The 23,275-nt window shown below is 47.9% G+C and overlaps 1 protein-coding gene, 1 long non-coding RNA gene and 2 pseudogenes across 3 annotated transcripts; 2 read left to right on the top strand and 2 right to left on the bottom strand.

Annotated features, from left to right (window-relative positions):
• Positions 1-2,114: 2,114 nt before the first annotated feature.
• On the bottom strand, positions 2,115-22,128 carry LOC147992273 (uncharacterized). Its single transcript, XM_087528916.1, has 2 exons — positions 21,380-22,128; positions 2,115-2,712 (listed from the first exon to the last, which is right to left on the bottom strand). The coding sequence occupies exons 1-2, from the start codon at positions 22,126-22,128 to the stop codon at positions 2,115-2,117; spliced, it is 1,347 nt and encodes a 448-aa protein (XP_087385042.1).
• Positions 2,847-5,136, top strand: LOC125537647 (uncharacterized). 2 transcript variants are annotated; one of them, XR_007296017.2, is made up of 5 exons: positions 2,849-3,192; positions 3,303-3,371; positions 3,756-4,476; positions 4,579-4,685; positions 4,831-5,136. It is a non-coding gene; the product is annotated as an uncharacterized LOC125537647 (long non-coding RNA). The 2 variants fall into 2 exon arrangements; XR_007296016.2 differs by having other exon boundaries at positions 2,847-3,192; positions 3,756-4,685.
• Positions 15,375-16,565, top strand: LOC147992275 (serine/threonine-protein phosphatase 7 long form homolog; annotated as a pseudogene).
• Positions 19,407-20,073, bottom strand: LOC147992274 (uncharacterized; annotated as a pseudogene).
• Positions 22,129-23,275: the final 1,147 nt, after the last annotated feature.

Here is a 23,275-nt window from a genome sequence, read left to right as displayed (position 1 = left end):
TTTTTGCCGATGACGCGGTTCTGTTCTTCAAGCCAGAGCGTAACGATCTCCTGCTTATATCAACCCTTCTGCAGCTCTTTGGGGAGGCGTCGGGGCTTCGGATCAATATGCACAAGAGCACCATCACTTGCATACGATGTGATGAGGTGCAGGCTGCAGAGGTAGCTGGACACTTCCAGTGCAGGCAACAGGCCTTTCCTATCTTATATCTCGGTATACCTCTATCAATATACAGGCTCAAGCGGCACGAGTTGCTGCCCTTGGTTGATAAGCTCTCGAACAAGATGAAGGGCTGGAAACCGAAGATGTTAGCAGTTGCAGGCCGGCTAACGCTCACCTCTTCAGTCCTCATGGCACTGCCCATCCACATCATGGCAGCGCTCCCGCTGCCGGCCTGGGCAAGACTATCAACCGCCGCTGTCGTGGTTTTATTTGGAAGGGGGAGGAGGAGACTAGTGGTGGCCATTGCCTTATGCCTTGGAGCAGGGCGTGCATGCCGCGGGAGCTCGGAGGATTGGGTGTTTTGAATATCAAATGGTTTGGGTTCACGCTGCGCTGCAGATGGCCTTGGTTACGTTGGAGTGCAGAGGAGCGGCCGTGGCATGGCCTGCCTGATACTACGGAGAAGGAGGTCCACGCAATCTTCAATGCAGCCTGCCGCATCACGCTCGGGTCAGGAGAGGTAGCCAAGTTCTGGACTGATAAGTGGTTGGACACCGGCTGCTCAATTGCTCAAACAACACCGCAACTCTGCTCCTTTGTCAAGGACAGGGGGAGATCTGTCAAGGAGGCGCTGACCGGACAGGCTTGGGTACATGACATTGCGGGTGGGCTCTCCCTCCCTGCCATTGCTCAGTACCTCTTGGTCTGGGATATTGCACACGCCACTATGTTAAATCCAGGCGAGAGACACGCCGCGATGGCTCCTGACGGAAAACCAGCAGTTCTCTGTCCAAAGTGCATACGTCTGTTCTTTCTAGGCAACATTCGCTTCGACTGTTACAAGCCTATTTGGAAATCCAAGGCGCCCCCCCCCCCCGCGGCAAATTCTTCATGTGGCTCGTGGTGCACCGTCGTTGCCTTACGGCGGACAATCTGCAGAAAAGGAATTGGCCTTCCAACGGAGTCTGCCCCTTGTGTCTTCAAGCGCCGGAAGACTGCACCCACTTGTTTCTCCACTGCCGTTTTACACAACAAGTTTGGGCGCGCTTCAGATCTTGGACCGGCGCCGATTTCCTTATCCCCGATAACACCTTTGCCTCCACTCGGGAGTGGTGGTTGCAGACCAGGGCTGTCATTCCCAAGCACATGCGAAGGAATTTTGACACGGTGGTGATCTTGATGCATTGGAGGATATGGAAAGAAAGAAACTCCAGGATCTTTGACCAGGTGGCAGCTTCGCCGTCCGGCGTTCTGGAGCGGGTAGTAGAAGATGTGGCCATGTGGAGGGCCACCGGATGCATCGTTGATCTGCCAACTTAGTTGCTGTGGGGGTGTTCATGTTTTGCAAGACCGGCCCTCACCTGGGTGGTCCGAGATCGTTGCTGTAGCGGGGGCACCTCTGTTTTTTGGAGGCCGACCCTTGGCAGGGCTGTTTGTAAACTCTGGGTTCAGTCTAAGTTTCCTAGACTATCCTTGTTGTACTCTCTTTTCTATCTAATAAAGTTCGGCCAATGGCCTTTCGACGAAGAAGAAGAAGAAAAACAAGAGTGATTTAAAAGTAAAAGAGAAGTCTTCTTGATGTGGATGAGCATCGTAAACGTTGCCTCTGTTGAACAAAGCATTCTTCACAGGCATACTATTCAGCACTCATTACTATTTGTTCAACAGAATATCAAAGGTTCAGCTTGCACACCAAGTCTTAACAAATAGAGGTTAAAGTTAAAACTGACAATAAAACACAGAGGCAACATTATTCTGGACCACAAGCAAAAATTAATCTGCACATGACAGTTTTATGCTCTTTATCCGATGAAGCACGGCAATCCTTGCAACATTTGCTTCTTGCCTTGACGCTGCACCATGCTCAATGCTGTATCCAATATGTAGGTTACTTCATTAACTTGCAAGTTTGTCAAACCTTCCGTCCAGAACTTAGATTCATGTAGATCTTACTAGGCCCGGCTCATAGCAATTGACCCAATGATAAGTGACACAACTATTGGCCCCCAAAAAGGGTCAGCAAATTTTGATAGAACTCCTCCAATTTTCGATAGAGCTCCTCTCGGTTTGGTTCGCTTGACCCTAGTGTTTGCCAAGCGGCGCGTGAAGAAGGCTGGCCAGTCCATCTCAAAAGGGATAGCCATCATGACAATGCCGCGAAACCAGTTCGTGACCGCCTCCATTGCCCCTGTTTGGAGATCTATGATGTACATGTCTTCTTGATTGTCCTTGATGAGCAGTATGCCGCTCGTTTCGCCCGCGCACACGCACTGCAGCTGGTCCATCTTGCCCCACTCGGGTGGCTGTAACTCGATCATCTTGGTGCGATGCCAACGGTCTGTGTTGCTAACTCCACTCACGTTGTCAGTCCGGCGTGTCCAGATCACTAGCATGGTGCGTTGCCCGTCCAAGCGAAGCAACGATGGTGCCCCGTCATCAGTGACTCCAAGAATGGGCCGAGTTTGGTCCAGTTTGACTGGGAGCCTTGTTAGGGACATCTCCGTGGTCCTACCACACACGCTGAGTGCATACAAGTTGGACGTATTCTTGCGAAAATATATAACAGAGCATGTGCACCCCGGCCCGCTTATCTGGTACGTCCATATTCCTCGGGATATGCGGCAGACGTTTCCGTAAGACAGTCAGACGACGGTTATATCGCTTGGGTTAGTACTCCCCTCGACCGTGATCTGCCTACATCTCCTACATCTCAGCTTAGGCTACTGTTCAGTGACAAACAGGTTGGAGACACTCCAGAAGCAGGCCCGTGACTCTGGTCCATACGTGTTCCCCCTTGTACCATTATTGAGCAGGCTAGGCGGCGGGGGAGGGGGATTCATCAGTGGCAGAGCATGGTAGAAATCCAAATCTGAGCGGGAGGCAGGAGACTCTGGTACAAGAGGAGGCGCCAGGACGGGCGGGCCACCGGGGAAATCCTCCGCCGGGCCGCCGGGGGAATCCAGCGCGGGTCGCAGCGGGCACCGCCGCCCCTGTCATCTCGCCGCCTCCTGGAGTATGGATCCATCTCAGGTAAATGCGTGATTTCAGATATGCGCATAGGTTGTTTGACTGTCGGGATCTTTTTTGGCATTGGGTGCATATCAGGAAGGTGATTATTCATGGATCACATTGTTCTGCAGGCCAGATTGGGAACGGGGTTGGGGCAGCAATTATTGTCAGGTGTTCACATCTAAGCAGTCATCATGCTGGTAAGATGGCATGTAGAATTAATCTTGATTGTCGATCTGTATTTCTGGGAAGGGGTCCGAGGATGCAAACGAATTACACAATATGTATAGTTGTCATGTCGATACCTGGTCAGGCGGCTTGGTTAGAACAGATTAGCTGATACGTTTGCCATCGTACATGAATGAAGGTATATAGTTGAGCAGTTTTAACATGGTCCCTCTTACCCCCTCTTTTCACATGAGAGGTAAGAGTATAAAATAGATCTTAGCCGTTGATCTCATCAATGAATGGTGTATGGGATGCGCTGAGGTGTACGTCGGGACATAGCCGTAGTATAGAAACCAACGATTTTTGTTTATCCGTCTTGTAGAATTGTACATTAAATCAATGATATTATTGTGCAGAACTACAGCAAGCTCAACAAGCTACCCACGATCGTTGAAGAGGACGAATCAGACAGGGGGGATGGATATAACGGTCCTCCTTTCAGTGTTACTTTGTTATATCATGGTTTGACCAGCAGAAACGAGACATCATTACCTCGATGGGTTGGGGTGGCACTCTATCCATGCAACTGATCAGCAAGTTAAGCGTCTAGCACATGGTTTGGCTTTTAGGGATGGTGGATGAAGTCATACAAGCCATTATCATGGGACCGAATAAGATTTTTAAGTTCAACGAGAGCGACGTTGAGAAGGTATTCAGAATGCCAGCAGTTGGAACAGATGTGATGGACAAAACCGAGCGAGACTGTTTTTGCATACTTGCGAGCTCGATTGGGGATAGAGAATAAGGAGATAAGAAGTCTGAAGAGCATACAGTCCACACTGTCACGTGACTATAAGGGGAAGATGTCACAAGCAGAGGTGGCTGCATTCAAAACTACGTACATCGTCTTCATGATGACACATGTATTTGCACCGACAGTCAAGAACGACTACTTCTACACCGACTATTGGTCCGCACTGGTTGACCCGGATAGCTTGGATAAGTTCAATTGGGGAAGATATATCGTTGAAGTATTGTGTGCTGCCGCCGGGAAGATGAAACAAGATATTCGCAGGAAAACCACGGTGTCGAACATAACATGATGTTTATTCATCCTAAGCGCCAATTGTCCGCAAGGTAATAAAAAAAATCTCAAGGTTCCATTTACATGAATATAGCATTTAATTATTATTGTTATACATGCGTATGTTATACAAGGTTAATGTTCTATGGATCCAGAAAATCATCATATCTACCTATCATGCCTGCGGGCACCTGTATGGTTTCTACGCCATAACTTCTGCAGGAATTTCAGTGGCGACCAAGCGAGTCATAATATTCATGTGGTGAGTATGTTGATTTAGTAAACGTTAAGACCGATTAGATACAATGGATTAGATATAATGGAATGTTAGCTGTTCTAATTTCTTGATCATTTCCTTTTCCTACCATCTGTGAGTTGTTTGATCATGACTCCGCAATCATATCCAGGACGATGACAGTTATCTGGCAGCATGTTACCTTTACGACATATTGCATCTCAATGGGAACAATGCAAGGAGGCCGCATCAGTTCATCGAGTCTATCGATGAATGAAAGAGCATGCAGTTTCGAGTGAACGTCAGGGTGTAACAATATGAAGTCTCTTGGGGGCATTTTTTGCCTGAGACTGTTTCTGTTGGGGCCGAAGTGTTTGTATGTTAATGATCTAGATTGGCTATGTGGAGCTATATATTATGATTTCAAACCATGGACAAAAATATAAGTTGTTTGGTATGGATGTCAAGTTACGAACGACTGGTTGCATGATTTTCATTGTTTTAAATATTAGTTGGAGTTGGTTGGACGAACTTATGTTTCAATAAATCAGTCATAAGAGCAACTCCAACGGGGTAACTCATTTCGTCCGTTGGCGTCTGTTTGGGTCGGCTCGGACACAAAAATCGGCCCAACGCGCCGACCCAAACGGACGCGCGTCTGCTTTCCGTCCGCAGGCGGCCCATTCCCGGCTCATTTTTCAGCCGGATTTGCGTCGATGTAGACACGAGACGAACGTGCGCGTGCTCGCCTTATCCTCCCCCGGGCCCGCTGGTCGGTGGCACATTGGCCTCCCCCTTACATCCAGTAGCAACCCTTGCCCGCCTCCTTCGTCGCCGACGCCGTCGCTCATTTTTTTCCGGCGACTCCGCCAGCTACCGGCGCCGCAACATCTGCCCAGCAACGCCGCCAACTCCCACGTCGCCCGCCACCACCGTCTTGCCGCCAGGGAGCCGACTGCTTCCCAACCCCGCTCACCCCACCACCACACAGCCGCGACCGCGACCAAAAGAAGCCGCCTCGCCGCCCCGGCCAGATCCTCACCAGCACGCTCGTCGGACGCCGGCCTACTCGTCGGACGTTGGCAGGGCAACTAGCTGGTCTGTGCGCGCCGCGACTCCCTTCGCCGGCTGTCTCCTTCGTCGACGCCCGCAAGCTGTTCGATAGTTTTCCAAAGTACAGAATGGACTCCGTCGATGAGTTCTTTTTTCACAATTTCCTTTGCTACTCCGACGATTCGTCGTCCGTTGACGACGAGGAGATATTGGTTGCCGTGTTGGTCCATCACCACCTCAACAGCTAGCGGCCGTTGTTCCGTGGCTCCATTCCGGGCCACCTTCCGGCGTTGAATCGCAACCGAGAGAGCGGTCACTTCCTTCTTTGGAAGGCCTACTTTGATACAACAAATCCGTTGTTCAAACATCAAAAATTCCGCCGCCGTTTCCGTATGAGTAGACATCTTTTCAACCATATTAGAGAGGGGGTGGTCGGCTATGATGACTATTTCGAGTGCAAAGAGGATGTTGTTGTCAAGATTGGTTTCTCCTCTTATCAGAAATGCACTGCCGCCATCCGAATACTTGCATACAGAGTGACTAATGATCTCATTGACGAGTACGTTCGTATGAGTGAGTCTACATGCCTAGAGTCCGTGTATAAGTTATGCAAGGTTGTTATTGCTGTGTTTGACCATGAGTATTTGAGAGAGCCGACTCCTGAAGATACAACCCGTTTGTTGGCGATGAATGCCAGCAGGGACTTTCCAGGGATGCTTGGCAGCATAGGCTGCATGCACTGGGAGTGGAAGAACTGCCCTTCTGTTTGGCAAGGGCAGTATAAGGGCCATGTCAGGGCTAGCACTGTCATACTAGAGGCCACGGCGTCTCAAGATCTCTGGATCTGGCACTCTTTCTTTGGCATGGCTGATCACACAATGATATCAACGTGCTTCAGTGCTCGCTGGTGTTTGCTAGGCTTGCCGAAGGCAACAGTCCATCGGTGAACTTTACTATCAATGGTCACAACTATGACAAAGGATACTACCTGGGTGACAGTATCTATCCTCAGTGGACCACTATTGTCAAGACAATCGCAAAACCTGTCGGAGAGAAGAGGAAAAGATTTGCCCAAGAGCAAGAGAGTACTATGAAGGATGTCGAGCATGCCTTTGGTGTTTTGCAATCTCGATGGGGCATCGTTCAGTATACTGCTAATACCTGGAGCACGCAGAAAATGTGGGAGGTGATGACTGCTTGTGTGATCATGCATAATATGATCGTAGAAGACGAGCGCCCGAAACATCTGTACAATTAAGGGTTTCAGTTTTAGGGTGAGAATGTTGTGCCTGAGCATGAAGGAGCGGCAACGTTTGAACAGTTCATCCAATTTCATCATGACATGCGTGATTGGGAAACTCGTGTGCAACTGCAAAATGATTTGGTTGAGCATATGTGGGCTCATGTTGACAACCAATAAATATATCCTCTTTTATTCGGCTTGCAAAACTATGTGAGACATTTTTATTTTTATTTGGCTACGTGGGCTCATGTTGGCAACCAATGTATATATCTTATTTTATTCGGCTTGCAAAACTATGTGAGACATTTTTATTTTTATTCGGTTTGTAAAACTATGCTATTTTATTCTGTTCAAACTATGTTATTTAACTATATGTTTAAATGGAAATTCAATGCAAAAATGAGCTATTTATTGAAATAGGGCGGCCAACCCGCCACGCCGGTACATATGGATCGGCACGTTGGACACGCTACCAACTCATATTTAAAATAGAGCGGACGCCGGACAGGCGGCCGACCCAAACGAACAGAAAGCGGATAAAATCGTTATCCGTTTGGGTCGTTCCATTGGAGTTGCTCTAACGAAAACACGAAAAGCATCATGCTAAAACATGTACCTGGCACATGGGAAATGTCGGCTGGACCACACGCCGCCTCCCGTGAGATTTGGCAACACCTAAACTGAATGACGTGCATGGCACATTTGCAGCAGTCTCAATTTGCACCTTGTACCTGGCACATATTGGGCGTGCCTTTGCAATCGAGTGCCTGTGGAGTGAACTGGAGTTACGTGTCGTGTACAAAGCACAAGATGTCACCGGGCCATGTACAAGGTACAAGAAGCGTATCATATGCATACCGGAACGTATCAAGCACATGATATGCAGGTGCATGTGCCAGGCACATGATGCTGAATACGACAATCAAGAACAAAGGGAGGTTGGTGGTGGTATCTACCAGTGTTGTACCAATCACATGTTTTTCGTGAGTACGTGAGACGGATTGACAAGATTGAAGCTTAGTCTATGATTTACATTCATCTTATTGTGCAAACAGTATCCGTCAAAACCAGATGAATCATGGGACTTGTAGTAAAGCAATGCGGAGCAAAACGCCATTAGTAAAAACACACCAACCAAGCTGATATGCAGTCAACAGAGATGCATAGGTGCATACGTCACATAGTCACATACCGCACATAAGGAGCTACAAGTTCCATATTCACGAGGCTCACAAAAGAGGCACGATTACCCAAGTCAGCACAAAGGGATTCATAGTCTGTGGCCCAACCGTACACTAAACACGACATAGGTGTTTTAAGATAGGATGCACACCCCGACAGTCATGGACGCGGTCCCAACGCATTTGTGAAACAAACGTGATGACCACAAGATCGTCTTCCTGCTTCATTTCAAGTTGTACGACATATTTTTGAAAACTTCCTTGTATGACGAGCCTAACTTCCTTTGATTTCTTGAACGATGCAGTTACATGGGCTCCTGCATCATCAAGCGGAAGAATGATCCCTGAATCATCCAAGACGCCCGCATTGCTCTCAATGAGATCATCAGCTTTCCTCGGGATCCTCTTTCAAATGCAAACAACAACAACAACAACAACAACAACAACAACAACAACAACAACAACAACAACAACAACACGTTGTGAGCAGCCATACATACGTAGACCGTGAATTACAAAACAACAAATGTAAATGTCAGTATGACAGGATTGGGTCACTAACCATGTAGCCGTTATTAAAGTCGATGCCATTCATCTTGTGCACAAAGATGCAACATTCGTCTTCCAAAGCCCCGAATGCACATCTAATCATCTTCTTCATCTCTGAATATTCAAACTGATGTATACCCCTGGTGTACACACAATGGTTGACGAGCTCACGCTTCATGAGGGATAGGCCATCCAAAGCTGGCCAAAACATCAAACTTATAAGCCAACACACATTATTCAGCGAAAGTAAACTGTTCATAAAAAGATACACAACTCACATTTCCGTATTAAATGCAGTAGCCTTACCTAGATAGGGATGTGGCGTCTGCCTTACGCCATCCCTCTTGACATCCACAAAAACCTTCCATTGCCACAGGGAAGGCAGATATATACCATGTCACCAGGCCGCACTACATACTCATCAAGAAACCTATGCCAGCCATCCCCATGAATCCTGGTCCTCCTAACTCCATGATCAACCAAAACTTCATACTCCAGTAGTTATCTGGTTACAAAGATTGTCTTACACATGGGCTTGTTCTCTCGGGTGGCAATGGACTGCAAATGCTTGATACATGCCCCGAGCACCCGCCTGTTGCAGCATGGGACGAACTGCAAAAGATGTGGCACAAGCATTCCAGAATATCAATCTTATCATGGAACATTTGGGAGGTCAGAATTCATTAAGCAACATCATGCAAGTGCCATCTTACAGCCTCAACCCAATAGAAGGTTGTCATCGGAACTGAAAGGTGGCAAGGCGGTCCTTTGAGATCTCCACATACGGCACGCGAGTTTTTGCAGTTTGGGCACTCCATGGCCTACATGTCAAGAATCAAGAAATAAGCAACAATTCACCAAATAGTTGTCAGATCCATGTGCAGAATCTTTGACGTGAATAATAACAAAACAATATACTACGCCAATGGGGGTTTTCATAAACGTATATCTGTGCTAGAGCGTGAAATAGCTCACACCAGTTTTATGTATGCATGCATGCTCCAGAATAACGAGTATCGCAATAATTATATGGTTAGAAACAGAAAAAAAACAAGGTTCGGTTGTCTAGAATTTCCCAGTCGCAGCATTAATCCACGCATGCTCGATAATCCATTTGTCAACTAAATGCAGAGCAGACTGAAACCTATGTTCAAATGTAAATGCATATATCATCTGAAGCAACCTCTTTTTATGCAGAGACATGGGATTTTCCAAGACCACGATGAGCCATACTTTTTCGTAGGAAGGTATATGAGTGGCGTAAACAAATAATAATACGCCCAAACTATAGTAATATATAAGTGTATTACACCGAAACACGACCCGTCACGCACAATGGATGAAATGAGTATGGGATTTGTTGCCGAACTGCGGCATTCGGCAGTAATACGCCTATTGCCAGGGGAAAGGAGAGGTTAATGTGTAAGTTTATGAAATAAGTTAGGCCAAATAAACGCCGCACCAGCTTCTAGATCCAGCGCCCTACACCATCACCCCTCAGACCATTCCTTTTCCTCCCCTGCCCTTGCTAAAAAATCTAAAGTAGAGAAATCATTGCACAGACATATTATCTATCAGATCTTGAATGGGAAGATAATGACGGGATCTGGTTTCGGTAAGCAATAGTATGAATCTTCCTTTTTTCGGAGGAAACGATCGGATATAGCGGAGGCGGAAAGGGGGACGGCGCATACCTGGGATCCGGGCATGACGAGGTGCTCGCCTTCCAGCCACCTGTCTTGTTCCTGAGTCCGCCCGCCTCGCCCACGCGATTTTTTGTCCAAAAGGACCACCTGACCAGATGAATTGACAAAAGAGACTACCTGTGGATCAATTTGACAAAAAAGACCCCCTCAGCGGTGGTGGCAGGTGCGGCAGGCGACACGTGGCACCTGCCGTCACGGCAGGAGGCGGCGGGCCCTGCCACCACGGCAGGAGGCGGCCGACGATGGGATAACGTTTTCTGCACAGTGTGTGTAGCAGGAACGGAACGGGGTAGGGCATGTGGGCCCGGCCGCCATCGTAGTAGGCGGCAGCGTCAGCTATTGCCGCACCCTAGCCGACAGCTGCTGCAGCTCGTGGGCCGAGGCGTGGGCCCAGCCGCCACCAGCGCTGGCGGCCACCCTGCTGCACGCGCGTCCCCCCAACGCATACGGCGCTGATTCCCCGCAGACAGCCCTCATTCCCACGCGCAGGAATCTGTGAACTTTAACCCTTTGTGCCGACACTCAGCGGATATGACATCCCTCATTCCCACACTGGTTGCTTTGGCGATGCTGCTGCCCGGGAATCACTCCAGCTTTCACTTCTTTTGCCCAGCGGATATGACGGCACTGCGGGAATCACTCACATGCTGAAGGAATCCGAGGCTGTGGGAACCTGTTGTGCCGACACTACAGGGATCCTCTTTCTTTTATATAGTATGCTTATGCTCCGTGCGCAAGCACACTGTCTCCGGCCTCCTCTTCTACTCTCTGCGTGTAAGAACAGGGAGAAAGCAAAACTCAGTAGGCACATTCACTCGTGATTTAGGGCGATTTAGAGTTGGATTTTGAATATGCTGAAGTTGAAGAAAAGATAGACGAAGGTAAGATCTATCCATTTTTGTTGGTTTCGTTCGCATGCATGAAGTTTGTACTCTTTTTGTTTAGTTCATAACTATGTGTTCTCTGTTGTGTTAGGTATTATTTCTTCACTTTTTCGAGTCATTTAGAGCTTTAGGAGTAGGATTTGTGTAGTGAAGTGATCTACGAAGTTGAAGATCAAGGTATGAGCTTCGCAATACATTGATTTTTTTGTACATGCAGGGTGGTAATTAGTTCATCTTTTAGCTCTTCATTAGCTATGTGATGTTAGTGCTTAGAGGTTAGAAATAATTTCGGACGGCAGATGTAGCATTTATACTATTTTCTTAGAAGAGTAGGTTGAAGATGTTGTATCAATGTTGGGTGCGTCCATTAGTATTGACATGCGGAAATCTAATTACGGTAATTAAGAAAAAAATGTACTGTAATTGTTCATTGCATGTGGTATGTTATTTCATGTGGTATGTGTATTAATAAGTCTATAGTTAGGAAATCGTAGGTCTTCTTTTTTATGTCGCAATAATATAAATTTTGTATGTTAAGATTACGTGCTAATGTACTTAATGATGTATGTAATTAGGTAAAATAATTCATCTTAGTAGCAAACAAGGAGGAGATGACGTGATTGAAGAAATTGTGTTTGCATCTTCGCTGTCCCTTTTGAGGTGATGACCACATACATGCAAGTGCTATTTTCATACTTTTGATAGCAGAAAGAAAAATCCGTGTGTAATATTGATGTTTATGTGATAATAGGTTGACTCCGTTCATATAGTACTGGTGACGGAAATTTATTCGAACTATTTGGACTCTTAATTGCATTCGCAAGCACATCCATATTGGAGGTAAGGTATAAAATGACACCGTAATTTTGTTAATATTTTTTATATTGACGTACTGTTGTGAATAATGTGCATGCCGTTGCAAATATTATTATTTGTAAATAAATGATTGCTATCGTATGATATGAAAAAATTATATAAAGCCGGAAGAAATTAAATGTTTCACTCATATGGTATTAAAATATTATTATCGTACTATTATGTTTAGTGGTTGTTTGGATAGCGAGTAATTACCATCGGTTTTGTCATAACCTATTGTAAGAAAATTAGTTTTTACTAATAGTAATTTTTACTCTCTTAGACGAGTTTGAGAAAAAATAGATCTTTAAATACCCATTAACCAAACAACCCCATAAAGTCTAAGCAAATGATTAGAGAAAAAACCAAATATTTGTAACGAAAATACGGTTATTATTTTAGTCATATGATATGTAAATGTTGTCATCGTTACTAAATGTTCAGTTACTAATTATTTGAAATGTAAACATGTATGTTGGTTAGGTACTATGGAAAATTTAGTAGTGTACTATGGGAACGTCTTACGCAACGGTCCATTCGAGGTGGATGTGTCCTTGTGCGAGTCGACTACAGTTGTAGTGAGAGACATGGTCAACGTGGGTTATGCAGCAGTTAGAAGGTGCATCCGAGCGGTGTTTGGCCCAGGGATGCAGGGGGAAAAATGACAATGGAGGCCTTCGTCGTTGACGGAGGAAATGATGGGACAGTTGCCCGTTGGGGTTTGCGGCCTGTCACAGGTGATCGGTCATGGGGGTCGTACATGAGGTTTGCAAGCAATCCCAATAACTCAATGTATGGTTAGCCGATGGTCTATGTGGAGTTCATTTCAGTCACTGATGTTGTCGGATGCAGTAGCAGGGGTGGTGAGGTCGAGTTGGCCATCACATCAGCCCCTAGCGCCGGCCCATCGGAACCGACGGGCGGCCAGCGTGTGTATGACACAGGATATTGGTCTGCGGCCGTTGACATGAGCGAACACGTGGAGGGATTGCCGGAGGCGCTAGATGATGATGGTCATTCTTCTGCGTCTTCGGAGTCAAGCGAAGAAGAGGATGTTCCTCCTCAGAGGGCGGTCGCGGCGGCACTGCAACCTGGGTTTTTACAAGATATGAGCATCACCAACGAATTTCACTCTGCTTCTGGCCTAGGAGCGGGGAGCCTAGAGGTTGGGCAAGTTTTCCCAGACAAGAAGTGTGCTTACCAGGCAATGGGTAGCTATGCAATCGGCATCCACCGCCAACATAGAGTGAAGCAGTCTGATAAAAAAGAGTTGAAGGTCATATGCATCCACACCGCGAAAGGTTTCCGCGGAAGAGTTCTCGCTAGACTGAAGCCTGGGGTATGTCAGTCATGGCATATCACAAAAATAGTGGAGCGTACCTGTGAGCAAACCAGGACTCTTTCAAATCACTGCAATGTGACAGCAAAATATGTGGCACAGACGATGGAAACGATTGTGTAGGGAAGTCTCAACATTAGTGTTAGGGCTCTGCAAAAAGATGCAGAGGATCTATTTGGCTTCCCTGTTAGCTACAGCAAGGCTAGGCGTGCGAAGGAAAATATATTCAAGAACTTGTATGGTACCTATGAGGAGGCCTATTCTTATGCCCCTAGAATGCTTCATCAAATAGCAAGTGCTAATAGGGGTACTCAAGTTTGGCGGAGAGAACGTCTAAACCCAATGAACCCGGGTGAGCTAATCCTGGACCGCTTATTCTGGGCATTCGCCCAGACTATACAAGCCTTCAGGCACTGTCGCCCGGTATTATCAGTTGATGGTACCTTTCTCACTGGAAAGTACAAGGGCACACTATTGGTGGCGATTGCAGCGGATGCAAATAATCAGCTTCTTCCCATTGCATATGCATTGGTCGAGAGCGAGAACAAAGACAGCTGGTTGTGGTTCCTGAGCTGCATGAAGATGGGTGTCGTGAAAGAGCGTAAAGGTGTTTGCATCATCTCTGATCGCAACACTGGATTATTAAGCGCTCTTGAAATAATTAAGGCGTCGGAAGAAGAGTGGGGCTGGCCCGATCTAGAGGGAAGGTGGTGCATGAGGCATTTGGCAGCAAACTTTTACTCCAAATTCAAAAACAAGGATTGGTTCAAGTTATTCAAGAGGATGTGCATGCAAAAAACTGAAGCCAAAATGAATGCGATCTGGGCAGGTATCAATGGTGAGATTGACCGCGCGGCCTTGCCGCAGAGAGAAGAACGGAGGGGTCGTAGGACGCCCATAAATTTGAGCCAGTGGATCGTCGAGAATTTCCCTCATTTGGACAAGTGGGCGCAGGCTCACGACACCGGGGCTCGGTATGGAATAATGACCAGCAACATGTCAGAGGTGTAAAATGGTGTTCTGAAAGGGGTGCGAGCACTGCCTATCACAGCCCTAATTGAAGAAACTTGGAACCGGACCCTGTCATACTTTGCAGACATGGTCACCATCGCCAAAGCACAAGTTGAATTGAACAAGCCATGGTCCGAGAAGATGCAAAGACATCTGGACGAGAAAGCAAAGAAGTCCCAAAGTCATGGCTGCAGGAAAGTGGACGCACTTAGGAATAAGTGGGAGGTCAATGTGCGAGCCAAGTACGTTAAGGGTCACCACAGAGGATCAAAAAAGCAAGCTGTTACCCTTGGCTCAACCTCCCGTGAGTGCACTTGTAACAAGCCCAAGCTTGAGGGCTACCCTTGCAGTCATGTGCTCCGGGTGGCTGCTGATCAAAAAATCAGCGTCGAGCCATACATATCACCGTACTTCAACATGTACAATCTGTACAACACTTGGAACGATGAGTTCTGGGCTTGGGGCATAGATATGAACTACAAAATGTTGTGGCCAGATGGGCCGAAATGGGTTCCGAACGCCGACTTGATGAGAACCGCAAAGGGACGACGTCAGTCTAGGCGTCATCGCAATGACATGGACCATACCAGATGGGAGAACCAAGGCGATGTCGCGTTTGCAGGTGTCCTGGACATTCACACAGGGAATGCCCGTATCGAGCCAACAACAACGCATGATGTTGATATATATGTACTCGCTATGTCTATTTATATGTGTACTCGTTATGTGTACTTATATTAAATTTAAATTGAATCTCTTTGTATTATTATACTCGTGATGTTAACTTCAGATAATTAATGTAAATCGTATCTCTTTGTATTTTTAAGTTAATTTTGATTTGTATTTGTATTTGTGTCTTCCTTGTAATTTATATTTGTATGTTTGTGTGCAGGTTATGGGTGAAGTGTCAGTGCTTTTGCAGGGGCCACATGACGCCGACCACCGTTGCCACCTATTTTTGAACCCAAATATTAAGCATGATTATCGGCCTTTCAGACTTCGAACCATAAAGAAAACATGGCCAATACACAATGCTTTCCTTGCTCACCTTGACGCTTATGGATTACAAGGTTTTGCTAGGCTCACATCATGCCACGACCAAGTACGTTCGGACCCATCCCTTTTGACATCCCTCGTTGACCGGTGGAGACCTGAAACCCACACCTTTCACTTTCGTTTTGGGGAGCTTGCACCTACACTGAAATATGTTTCTATGATCACTGCTCTATCAATTAGACGTGAGCCGTTAGTCTCTCCACGAGTGTCTCCATCTTGGGCATTAGATATAGCAGCCCATCTTGGGATGGAAATGCCAGAATCACAACGTTCTTGTGGCCCTCGGGGCATCCCACTCGTCTGACTTCGTGATAACTTTCGTATTTTATCTAGCTTCACCGATGAGGAGACGAGAAAAAGACATCTGTTTGCGTATTTGTTGTGGCTCCTTGGGACTCTGTTTCCAAATTCACATGGGGATGTTGTTGTCCCTGGTCTCATCTACATTGCAGAGAATATGGTAGATGAACCTTTACCCGAGCAGCCAAAATACAGCTTCGGTTCTGCCATGCTATCTCATACATACAGAGGCTTGTGTGATGCCACACAAAAAACCTCTTTCGCACAAAAAGCTCCATTACTTTGTGTCGCCTACGAGTTTCTACAGTTGTGGTCTTGGGAATACCTCCTTGTAGGACGACCTCGTATAGTACAACCTGTACACCCATACGACTTTAGCGAGGGTGGCAGCGCAACTATGGCCACCAGGTGGACAAAGGCACGGAAACATTGGTCTCCAGATATTGCAAAAAATTGTTACCCTATGTACCACCAGCAGTTTGAGATACTTGATGAGGCAGAAGTCACATGGAACCCGTGGACTCAGGACCAGCTACAAATGGTCTTTGATGCTTGACCCTTCACACGAAGCATGTTGAGCGATAGTGCATTCTGGCTGACTCGCTGCAACTTATTGTTCCTGTGGTGTGTTGAGCCTTACAACCCAGAGCGTGTAATGAGACAGTTCGGTCTCTATCAAGAAATTCCACCACCTTTTCCAAGACGTATCGATGAGGAAACCCATAAGTAAGATGTGACCTTCCTAAATATTTAGTGTTTATTTTAATTTACTAAACTCACACTTTGTTACATAATTTGCAGGCTAACCAATATGGGCAGGGGTTGGAGTTTATACAATTGGAGGGAGCAGAACATTGAATGGATACACAAGTGGGAAAATGAAGGGCTAGCAGATATAGTGCATCAACTTAGGTATATTTTATTTACATTATTTTATTACGATGATCATACGATGCGTGAAGATGCTTTGCTTTCATCACAACGGTTTATGTAATTATTTAATTTTGCAGACCGTACGATGGAAGTACAGATCAAGCGTACAAGCAGTGGTACTGCATGAACACACGTGCTAGCCTGGCCAGTCAGCCAGCTACTATACCAACACATCTCACACAGGAGGAGCAGGCGCGAAGACATATTGAGCTGCATGCAGCTTACTATCATGACAACACGGTAATCACTTGTAACTTTTTTAGGTCCATCATTTCATAATCATTTGAACTAAATAACATCCAAATATTGTTCAGCTTGAAAGTTGCAACGAAGTAGGGCATATGTCTACGGATAGCATGCCGGCCCAGGGCCCAGCTTGCCTGTCATTCCAGAAACGTTTTCAACAATACATGGCAACAAAGTTCAGATGCGGTAGAGGTGATGACGTTGTCACTGGAGCGTACAACATGCCGGTAGCGAGGTCAGCCAGACCAAGTGCGGCGCCGTCGTCCAGACCGAGCGAGGTGCGTACGAGCCATGGGTAGTGGGGGGAGGGTCCGAGTACTAGAATGATATTTCCACGACATGACTCATCTTTGCCACTGCATCGCTCTTCTTCGGTGCAGCTTCGTCAGGGGCAGACATCTCAGGACCATGGCACGGGCTTGGATTCGATGCCCGAGCAGACTCTTTCCCCTAACCCATATGCGTACACAGGATATGATGCATACACCCAAGGTGAGGGATCTCAGTCGTATCTCTCCACGCGAGGGATCTCCATGCCCGAGGAGACTCGTGTACCAGATTTAAACCAGCACCACGTACCATGGCCAGACAGTGCAGGCGAGGGATCTGATCCGGTAGTCATGTTTACATTTTAATGCGTTTACAATGTTATCATATATTATCCTCTAACAGTTTGTTTACAATGTTTCTATGTGCAGGACATACCTGATGTTAATTGAGGCGATGAGAACACCCAACGTGGCGTCAACACAGGCGTCCTGGGAGCATCACATGATCATGGCGACCCGGTTATATCATTAGTTACAGAGTTCTTCGGAGGGGACGTTACTGGCCCATCTTTTATCCCCGCAGAGTCACAACTATACACCTACAATTACGCTTCAGGTTCGCAACAAGGATTCGTGACTCCACCACCTACGCAGGACTCGCAGACACATGAAGCCGAATTGGAGTACGGCCGCGGTCTTCGTGTAACTCGGCCACCTAATCGTTTGTCGCCTTCCGGTCATAAGGGAAGGCCAGGTGGTCGTCGTAAAGTAGGTTGATACATCTATCCATGTGCGCGACCCATTGTATCTACATATGTCAGTATCATACTTTTCGATTTGAACATCTATGTATGCTGAAATAAAAATGCACCAGTCGGGAACAATTTTTCCCGCCTATATCTCCTGCCATACTATCCCGCTCCACTCTTCGGCTTATGTTAGGCCAAAATGATTTTTTTTTAAATTTTGGCTGATGAATACTGTGCAACCATTGCCCATCTTAGACATTGAAAAATATATTTTCAGGCAACCCTTTCCCCTCAATATTTTCCCGCCAACGCTTTCCCTTCATATGTTCCCGCCACCCGTTTCCCGCCAACCCCTTCCCGCCATATCTTCGTGCCACCCGTTTCCCGCCAACCCCTTCCTGCCATATGTTCCCGCCAACCCTTTCCCGCCATACTGCTGTCGTTCTTTCCCGCCATTTTCTCCTCTCTACCTATAAAACCCCCTTCAGACGGAGGTGGATAAGCATTCAAGTGTAGTGTAGTCGAGATGTCCCATTATCCTTTCGATCGTAGTTTTCACCCTGAGATGAGCAGGACTCTTCTTGGGCTAGCTACCGATTTCAGGATGGACAATAGGATTGTTCCATGGGACGAACTCACCGGTAGTGACACCATAATGAATGAGTTGGCTCACCAATTACATAGGTCTGGGTGGCCTGAAAGGACCTATGAGGAGGTACGTAAAGAACTTCTTAGGTTGAATGGAAGGTGGAAGAAGGTAGTGGAGCCGAAGAGCGAAACTTTTAGAAGGACTGCAGAAAAGCATCCATTTTTATGGACTCAGGAGAGCGAGGACGAAGATGATATCTTCATGCCGCTGCTTCCGGGTTCTGCATTGTCAAAGGGCAAGAGTTCTGCACCGTCTAAGGGCAAGAGTTCTGCATCGTCTAAGGGCAAGAGTATTTCATCCCCGAAGGGCAAGATTTCTGCATCGTCCAAGGGTAAGAGTTCTGCATCCTCGAAGGGCAAGAGTTCTGCATCCACGGAGGATGACGATGATGCCTTCATGTAGTTTTTAAGCTGTATTCCAGTTCTACCGTTTAATTCAGATGTACTCGCATTTTTAGTTTGTACTCTCTTATTGTAGGGCATTATGTTCTATCTTAATTTCATTCTCTAGTTGTTGCACGATGTTTGATATTAGTGGAGGGCAAGAAAATGCCACTACTTTATTCTAAAACTTTATGTTTTTTCCATTACGACACGGTACAACTGAAAATAAGATACATCGTAGAATTGAAATAAAGCTACATTTAACTACTGAAATAAAGCTACATTAAACTGCAGAAATAAATATACAAATGATTGCGAAATTTAAAATACTACCACAGGAATCTACTGAGTCCAGCGTGGATATTTTCCTTTTCCATCGCCATCTTCTTCTGCTGCCTTGGCCTCACGAGCCCTTTCTTTCTTTCTCTGCCTCTCCGCCTCACGGGCCTCCTTTCGCTGTCGTTCCTGCTCCTCCATGCGACGAGCCTCTTCCCTGTTTTTCTTTCCTAAATCCTGAAAAAGCGGTGTTGCTCCGCATAATATTCTTTTAACTCTCTCTCTTGCTCTGCTTTCTCCTCAGCTTCCGCCTTCTCGCGTCGCTCTTCCGCATAGAAACTATTCCACGCACGGCGACTTCTTTCACGAATCTCAGTCACTGCCAAGCCGGCATCTCCGTGTCAATCCAACGATAGTACATGCACAGAGGCGGAGGAGACTACAACAAGAAACAAAAATGTTATTAAAGAATCTATCAAAATACCAACAATATCTATTTGTGATGGTTAAAGCATACCGGAGGCTTGTCGTACTCTGAAATAGCTATGGGTGGATCTTCCTCATAATTGGCGCACATGAAAAACTTCATGCCCAACCAATCTGAAAAATCCGTAACCTCCTTCACCTTGCAAAGATCGCCACACCAACACCGCAGGACTGCCACCCCCGGAGGCAAACTTGCGTTCTTCATTTTCCTCGGCCTAATGCTTTGATCCGAGCAAGGCAAACTCATACCGACTGAAAAAATGTGTTATACACTTTGAGAAGTGGCGATTTCAAGGATGGCTGGACGAGAGCCTCAGTGTCTCCTTTTATAAGCTCAGACGATAAATAATGGCGAGAAAATTAAGCGGTAAATTTTAGGATCCCTGTAGTGTCGGCACAATAGGTTCCCGCTGTATTGAATTCCCGCAGCGAGTGACTGATGCCGTCGCATCCGCTCAAGCAATAGCCAGAGCGATTCTCACAGTGCTGTCCCATCCGCTGAGGCAAAAGAAGCTAAAGCAGGACTGATTCTCGGGCGAAAGAAGCATGAGCGTGCATTTTCCCGCTCATGGGAATCACCACCGTCAGCATCGCTGTTGCACACGGGAATCAGCGCCATCTGCAACAGGAAAATGTGTCGGGCATGAAGAAAGATGCCGCCTCCTCCGGTGGCGGCCTGGCCCACGCCTCGGCCCGCGCGCAGCAGAGGTGTCGGACGGGGAGCGACAGCGGCAGCGCTCGCCGCCTCACCATTGGCGGCCGGGCCCACCGCCCCTGGCCCGTTCCGTCCCAGTTGCTACACTGTGCAAGAACCTGTTGTGCCCCGCACGGCCGCCTCCTGCGGTGGCGGCTGGGCCCTCCGCCTCCTGGCGTGGCGGCAGGTGCCACGTGTCGCCTGCCGCACCTGCCGCCACTAGTGAGGGGGTCCTTTTTGACGTTTTTATCTGCAGATAGTCCTTTTTGGCAATAGCGTTCGGCAGGGGGTCCTTTTGCACAAAAAATCCGCCCACGCCCCCCCTCCATCAATCTGCCGGCCTGCGAAGAACAGACCGCCGGCCGCGGAGGTGGATTTGATGTCCGGCATAGAGTCAATAAACAACGAGGATTCAGAATCTCAGTGGGAAAACTAAAAAACCGATAGAGGCTCAACCCGGACGAGCGTTGCGAGTATTTTGGCAGTAGGTGGCGTAGATTCATACCTACAACCAGCCGCTGGAGAGGTGCCGGGGGCGGCGAGCGCCAGCGCCATTGAATCGCCTCCTCGCGCCCAATCCATGAGAGAGTCTGGTCAACAGAACGAGCAGGGCACCGTGTATGGATTGACTTTTTTTCACGGGTCCACATCAGTATGCAAGGGGCAAGTGGAAGAAAAAAAAGCGCAGTGCGGACTGTTACCCTACGAGACAGGGAACATGACAGACATCGGCCACGGTAACACGCACGCCAAATCGGTATCCAGCCTCGGGCATCTCGAGGTAAAGCGCGACGATTCGACCGCTGGGATAGCGCGGCCCCGGTGCAGGTGCTCGAAAAATCCGCGTCCTGTATTCTTGAAGAGCCAATGTGTGACGCCTTGGCACACAACAACGCTGGTCTTCTGAGACACCAGACGCGTGTCGTGCTCCAAAGAGTCCAAGCACTCCCTAGGCGCGCTCCAACTCGAGCCCGACTCGGTCGAAGTGAAAACGTGGAGACTGTGCCGTGGCTCATCTCGATCGGCGGCGATGATTAGCACTTTGAAAAAGGATGAGTGGACCGACGCTGCCTCTCGCCTTTTGGCCGAGCAACGATCCACACGGGTTAGAAGGGCACATCCTTCTATTCGGAAATGTCTATTGCTCTTCAACGCAGGCAGCTGGTGGCTTTTACCGGCGATTGGATCACACAATTCCAGGGTCATGGTCTTCACGTGCTTATTGTTGGGTTTGTCGAGTCGGACCCTGCGCCCAACAACAAGGCCGCGACGTGAGGTGAGCAGCGCTGCCTGGGTGCCGCGAGGACCAGGAAAAGTGGGGAAGCGGTAGCCCTGTCCGAGGGGGGACCATGGCGCCGGGGTGTAGTGCGACATGGGCGTAGCCGTAGAGCTCCCTTCTGTTGGTTCTTCATGGGGCTGTTGCATGGCGAAGAAGCCGAGCAGGAAGGACGGGCGGCTCACGCTCTCCGGCCAGCGGCGGCAGAGGAAAGACGGCTCGGTGACGAGGATGTGGCATCGTTTGCACGTCACGGCGCAGCGGAAGAGGGCTGCCACATCCATCACGCGCACCAGGATCTCCACCACCACGTCGTCCGGCAGCGTCTCCATCGATTCGATCCTCCTCCACTAGCTGGCGCGCGGCGGACTTGCGAGCGATCGAGTTGGAGGATATAATTCACTCTCTCTATTGATCATCAAGTGTTACATACATGGTTTATATACACCGGGCGCTGCCCGAGTCATGAGGCACGCAGGCCCTTGATCCTATATACGTGGGCATGCATAACAGCACGTTACAACACAACTCAACACCCCCCTCACCCGGAACTCCATTGGCATGGACGTTGAGGCTGGATCTGAACTCGTGGAACACCGGAGATGGCAGGCCTTTTGTGAACAAATCAGCAAACTGTGAGCTCGAAGGGACATGCAAGACACGGACGTCGCCGAAGGCAACGCGATCACGCACAAAGTGAAGATCTATCTCGATGTGTTTGGTGCGTTGATGTTGAACCGGATTGCACGCGAGGTAGGAGGCGCTGATATTGTCACAGTAGACGATTGTGGCACGCTGTGGTGGACACTTGAGTTCGTGAAGGAGTTGGCGTAACCAGCAGGACTCGGCAACGCAATTAGCAACACCACGATACTCGACCTCCGCACTAGAACGAGAGACGGTGGACTGGCATTTGGATGACCAAGATATGAGATTGGAACCAAGGAAGACACAAAAACCCGACGTGGACTTCCTCGTGTCAGGGCAATCGGCCCAGTCCGCATCCGTGTATGCGATGAGTTCCTTGGAAGATGACTTGTAGAAGTGTAAGCCATAGTGGGAGGTGCCTTGGAGGTAACAAAGAATGCGCTTGACAAGCTGCATATGAGTGTCGCGGGGCTCATGCATGAAAAGGCACACCTGTTGGACGGCATAAAATATGTCCGGCCGGGTCAAGGTGAGATACCGAAGCGCGCCTGCAGGACTTCAGTAATATGTGGGGTTAGAGAGAAGCCTTCCATGTGAGAGGGACAACTTGGAGCTCGTGTCTATGGGGGTAGAGACGGGCTTACAATGGAGCATGTTGGCACGCTCAAGAACCTCCAAGGTGTACTGTTGCTGGCTTAGAAAGAGTCCCGAGGAGGTTGGAGTGACGTTGATGCCAAGGAAATGGTGGAGGGGCCCCATATCGGTCATGGAAAACTCAGACTTGAGAGCCGAGATAATGTGGTGTAGGGTTTGAGGAGAGCTAGATGTGAG

The sequence above is a fragment of the Triticum urartu genome, chromosome 1A, assembly GCF_056163025.1.
Source record: "Triticum urartu cultivar PI428250 chromosome 1A, HENAU_Tu73, whole genome shotgun sequence".
In the NCBI taxonomy this organism is placed as follows: Eukaryota; Viridiplantae; Streptophyta; class Magnoliopsida; order Poales; family Poaceae; genus Triticum; species Triticum urartu.
Note: the sequence above shows the minus strand (reverse complement) of the source record. Positions and strands in the feature narration are given on the sequence as shown.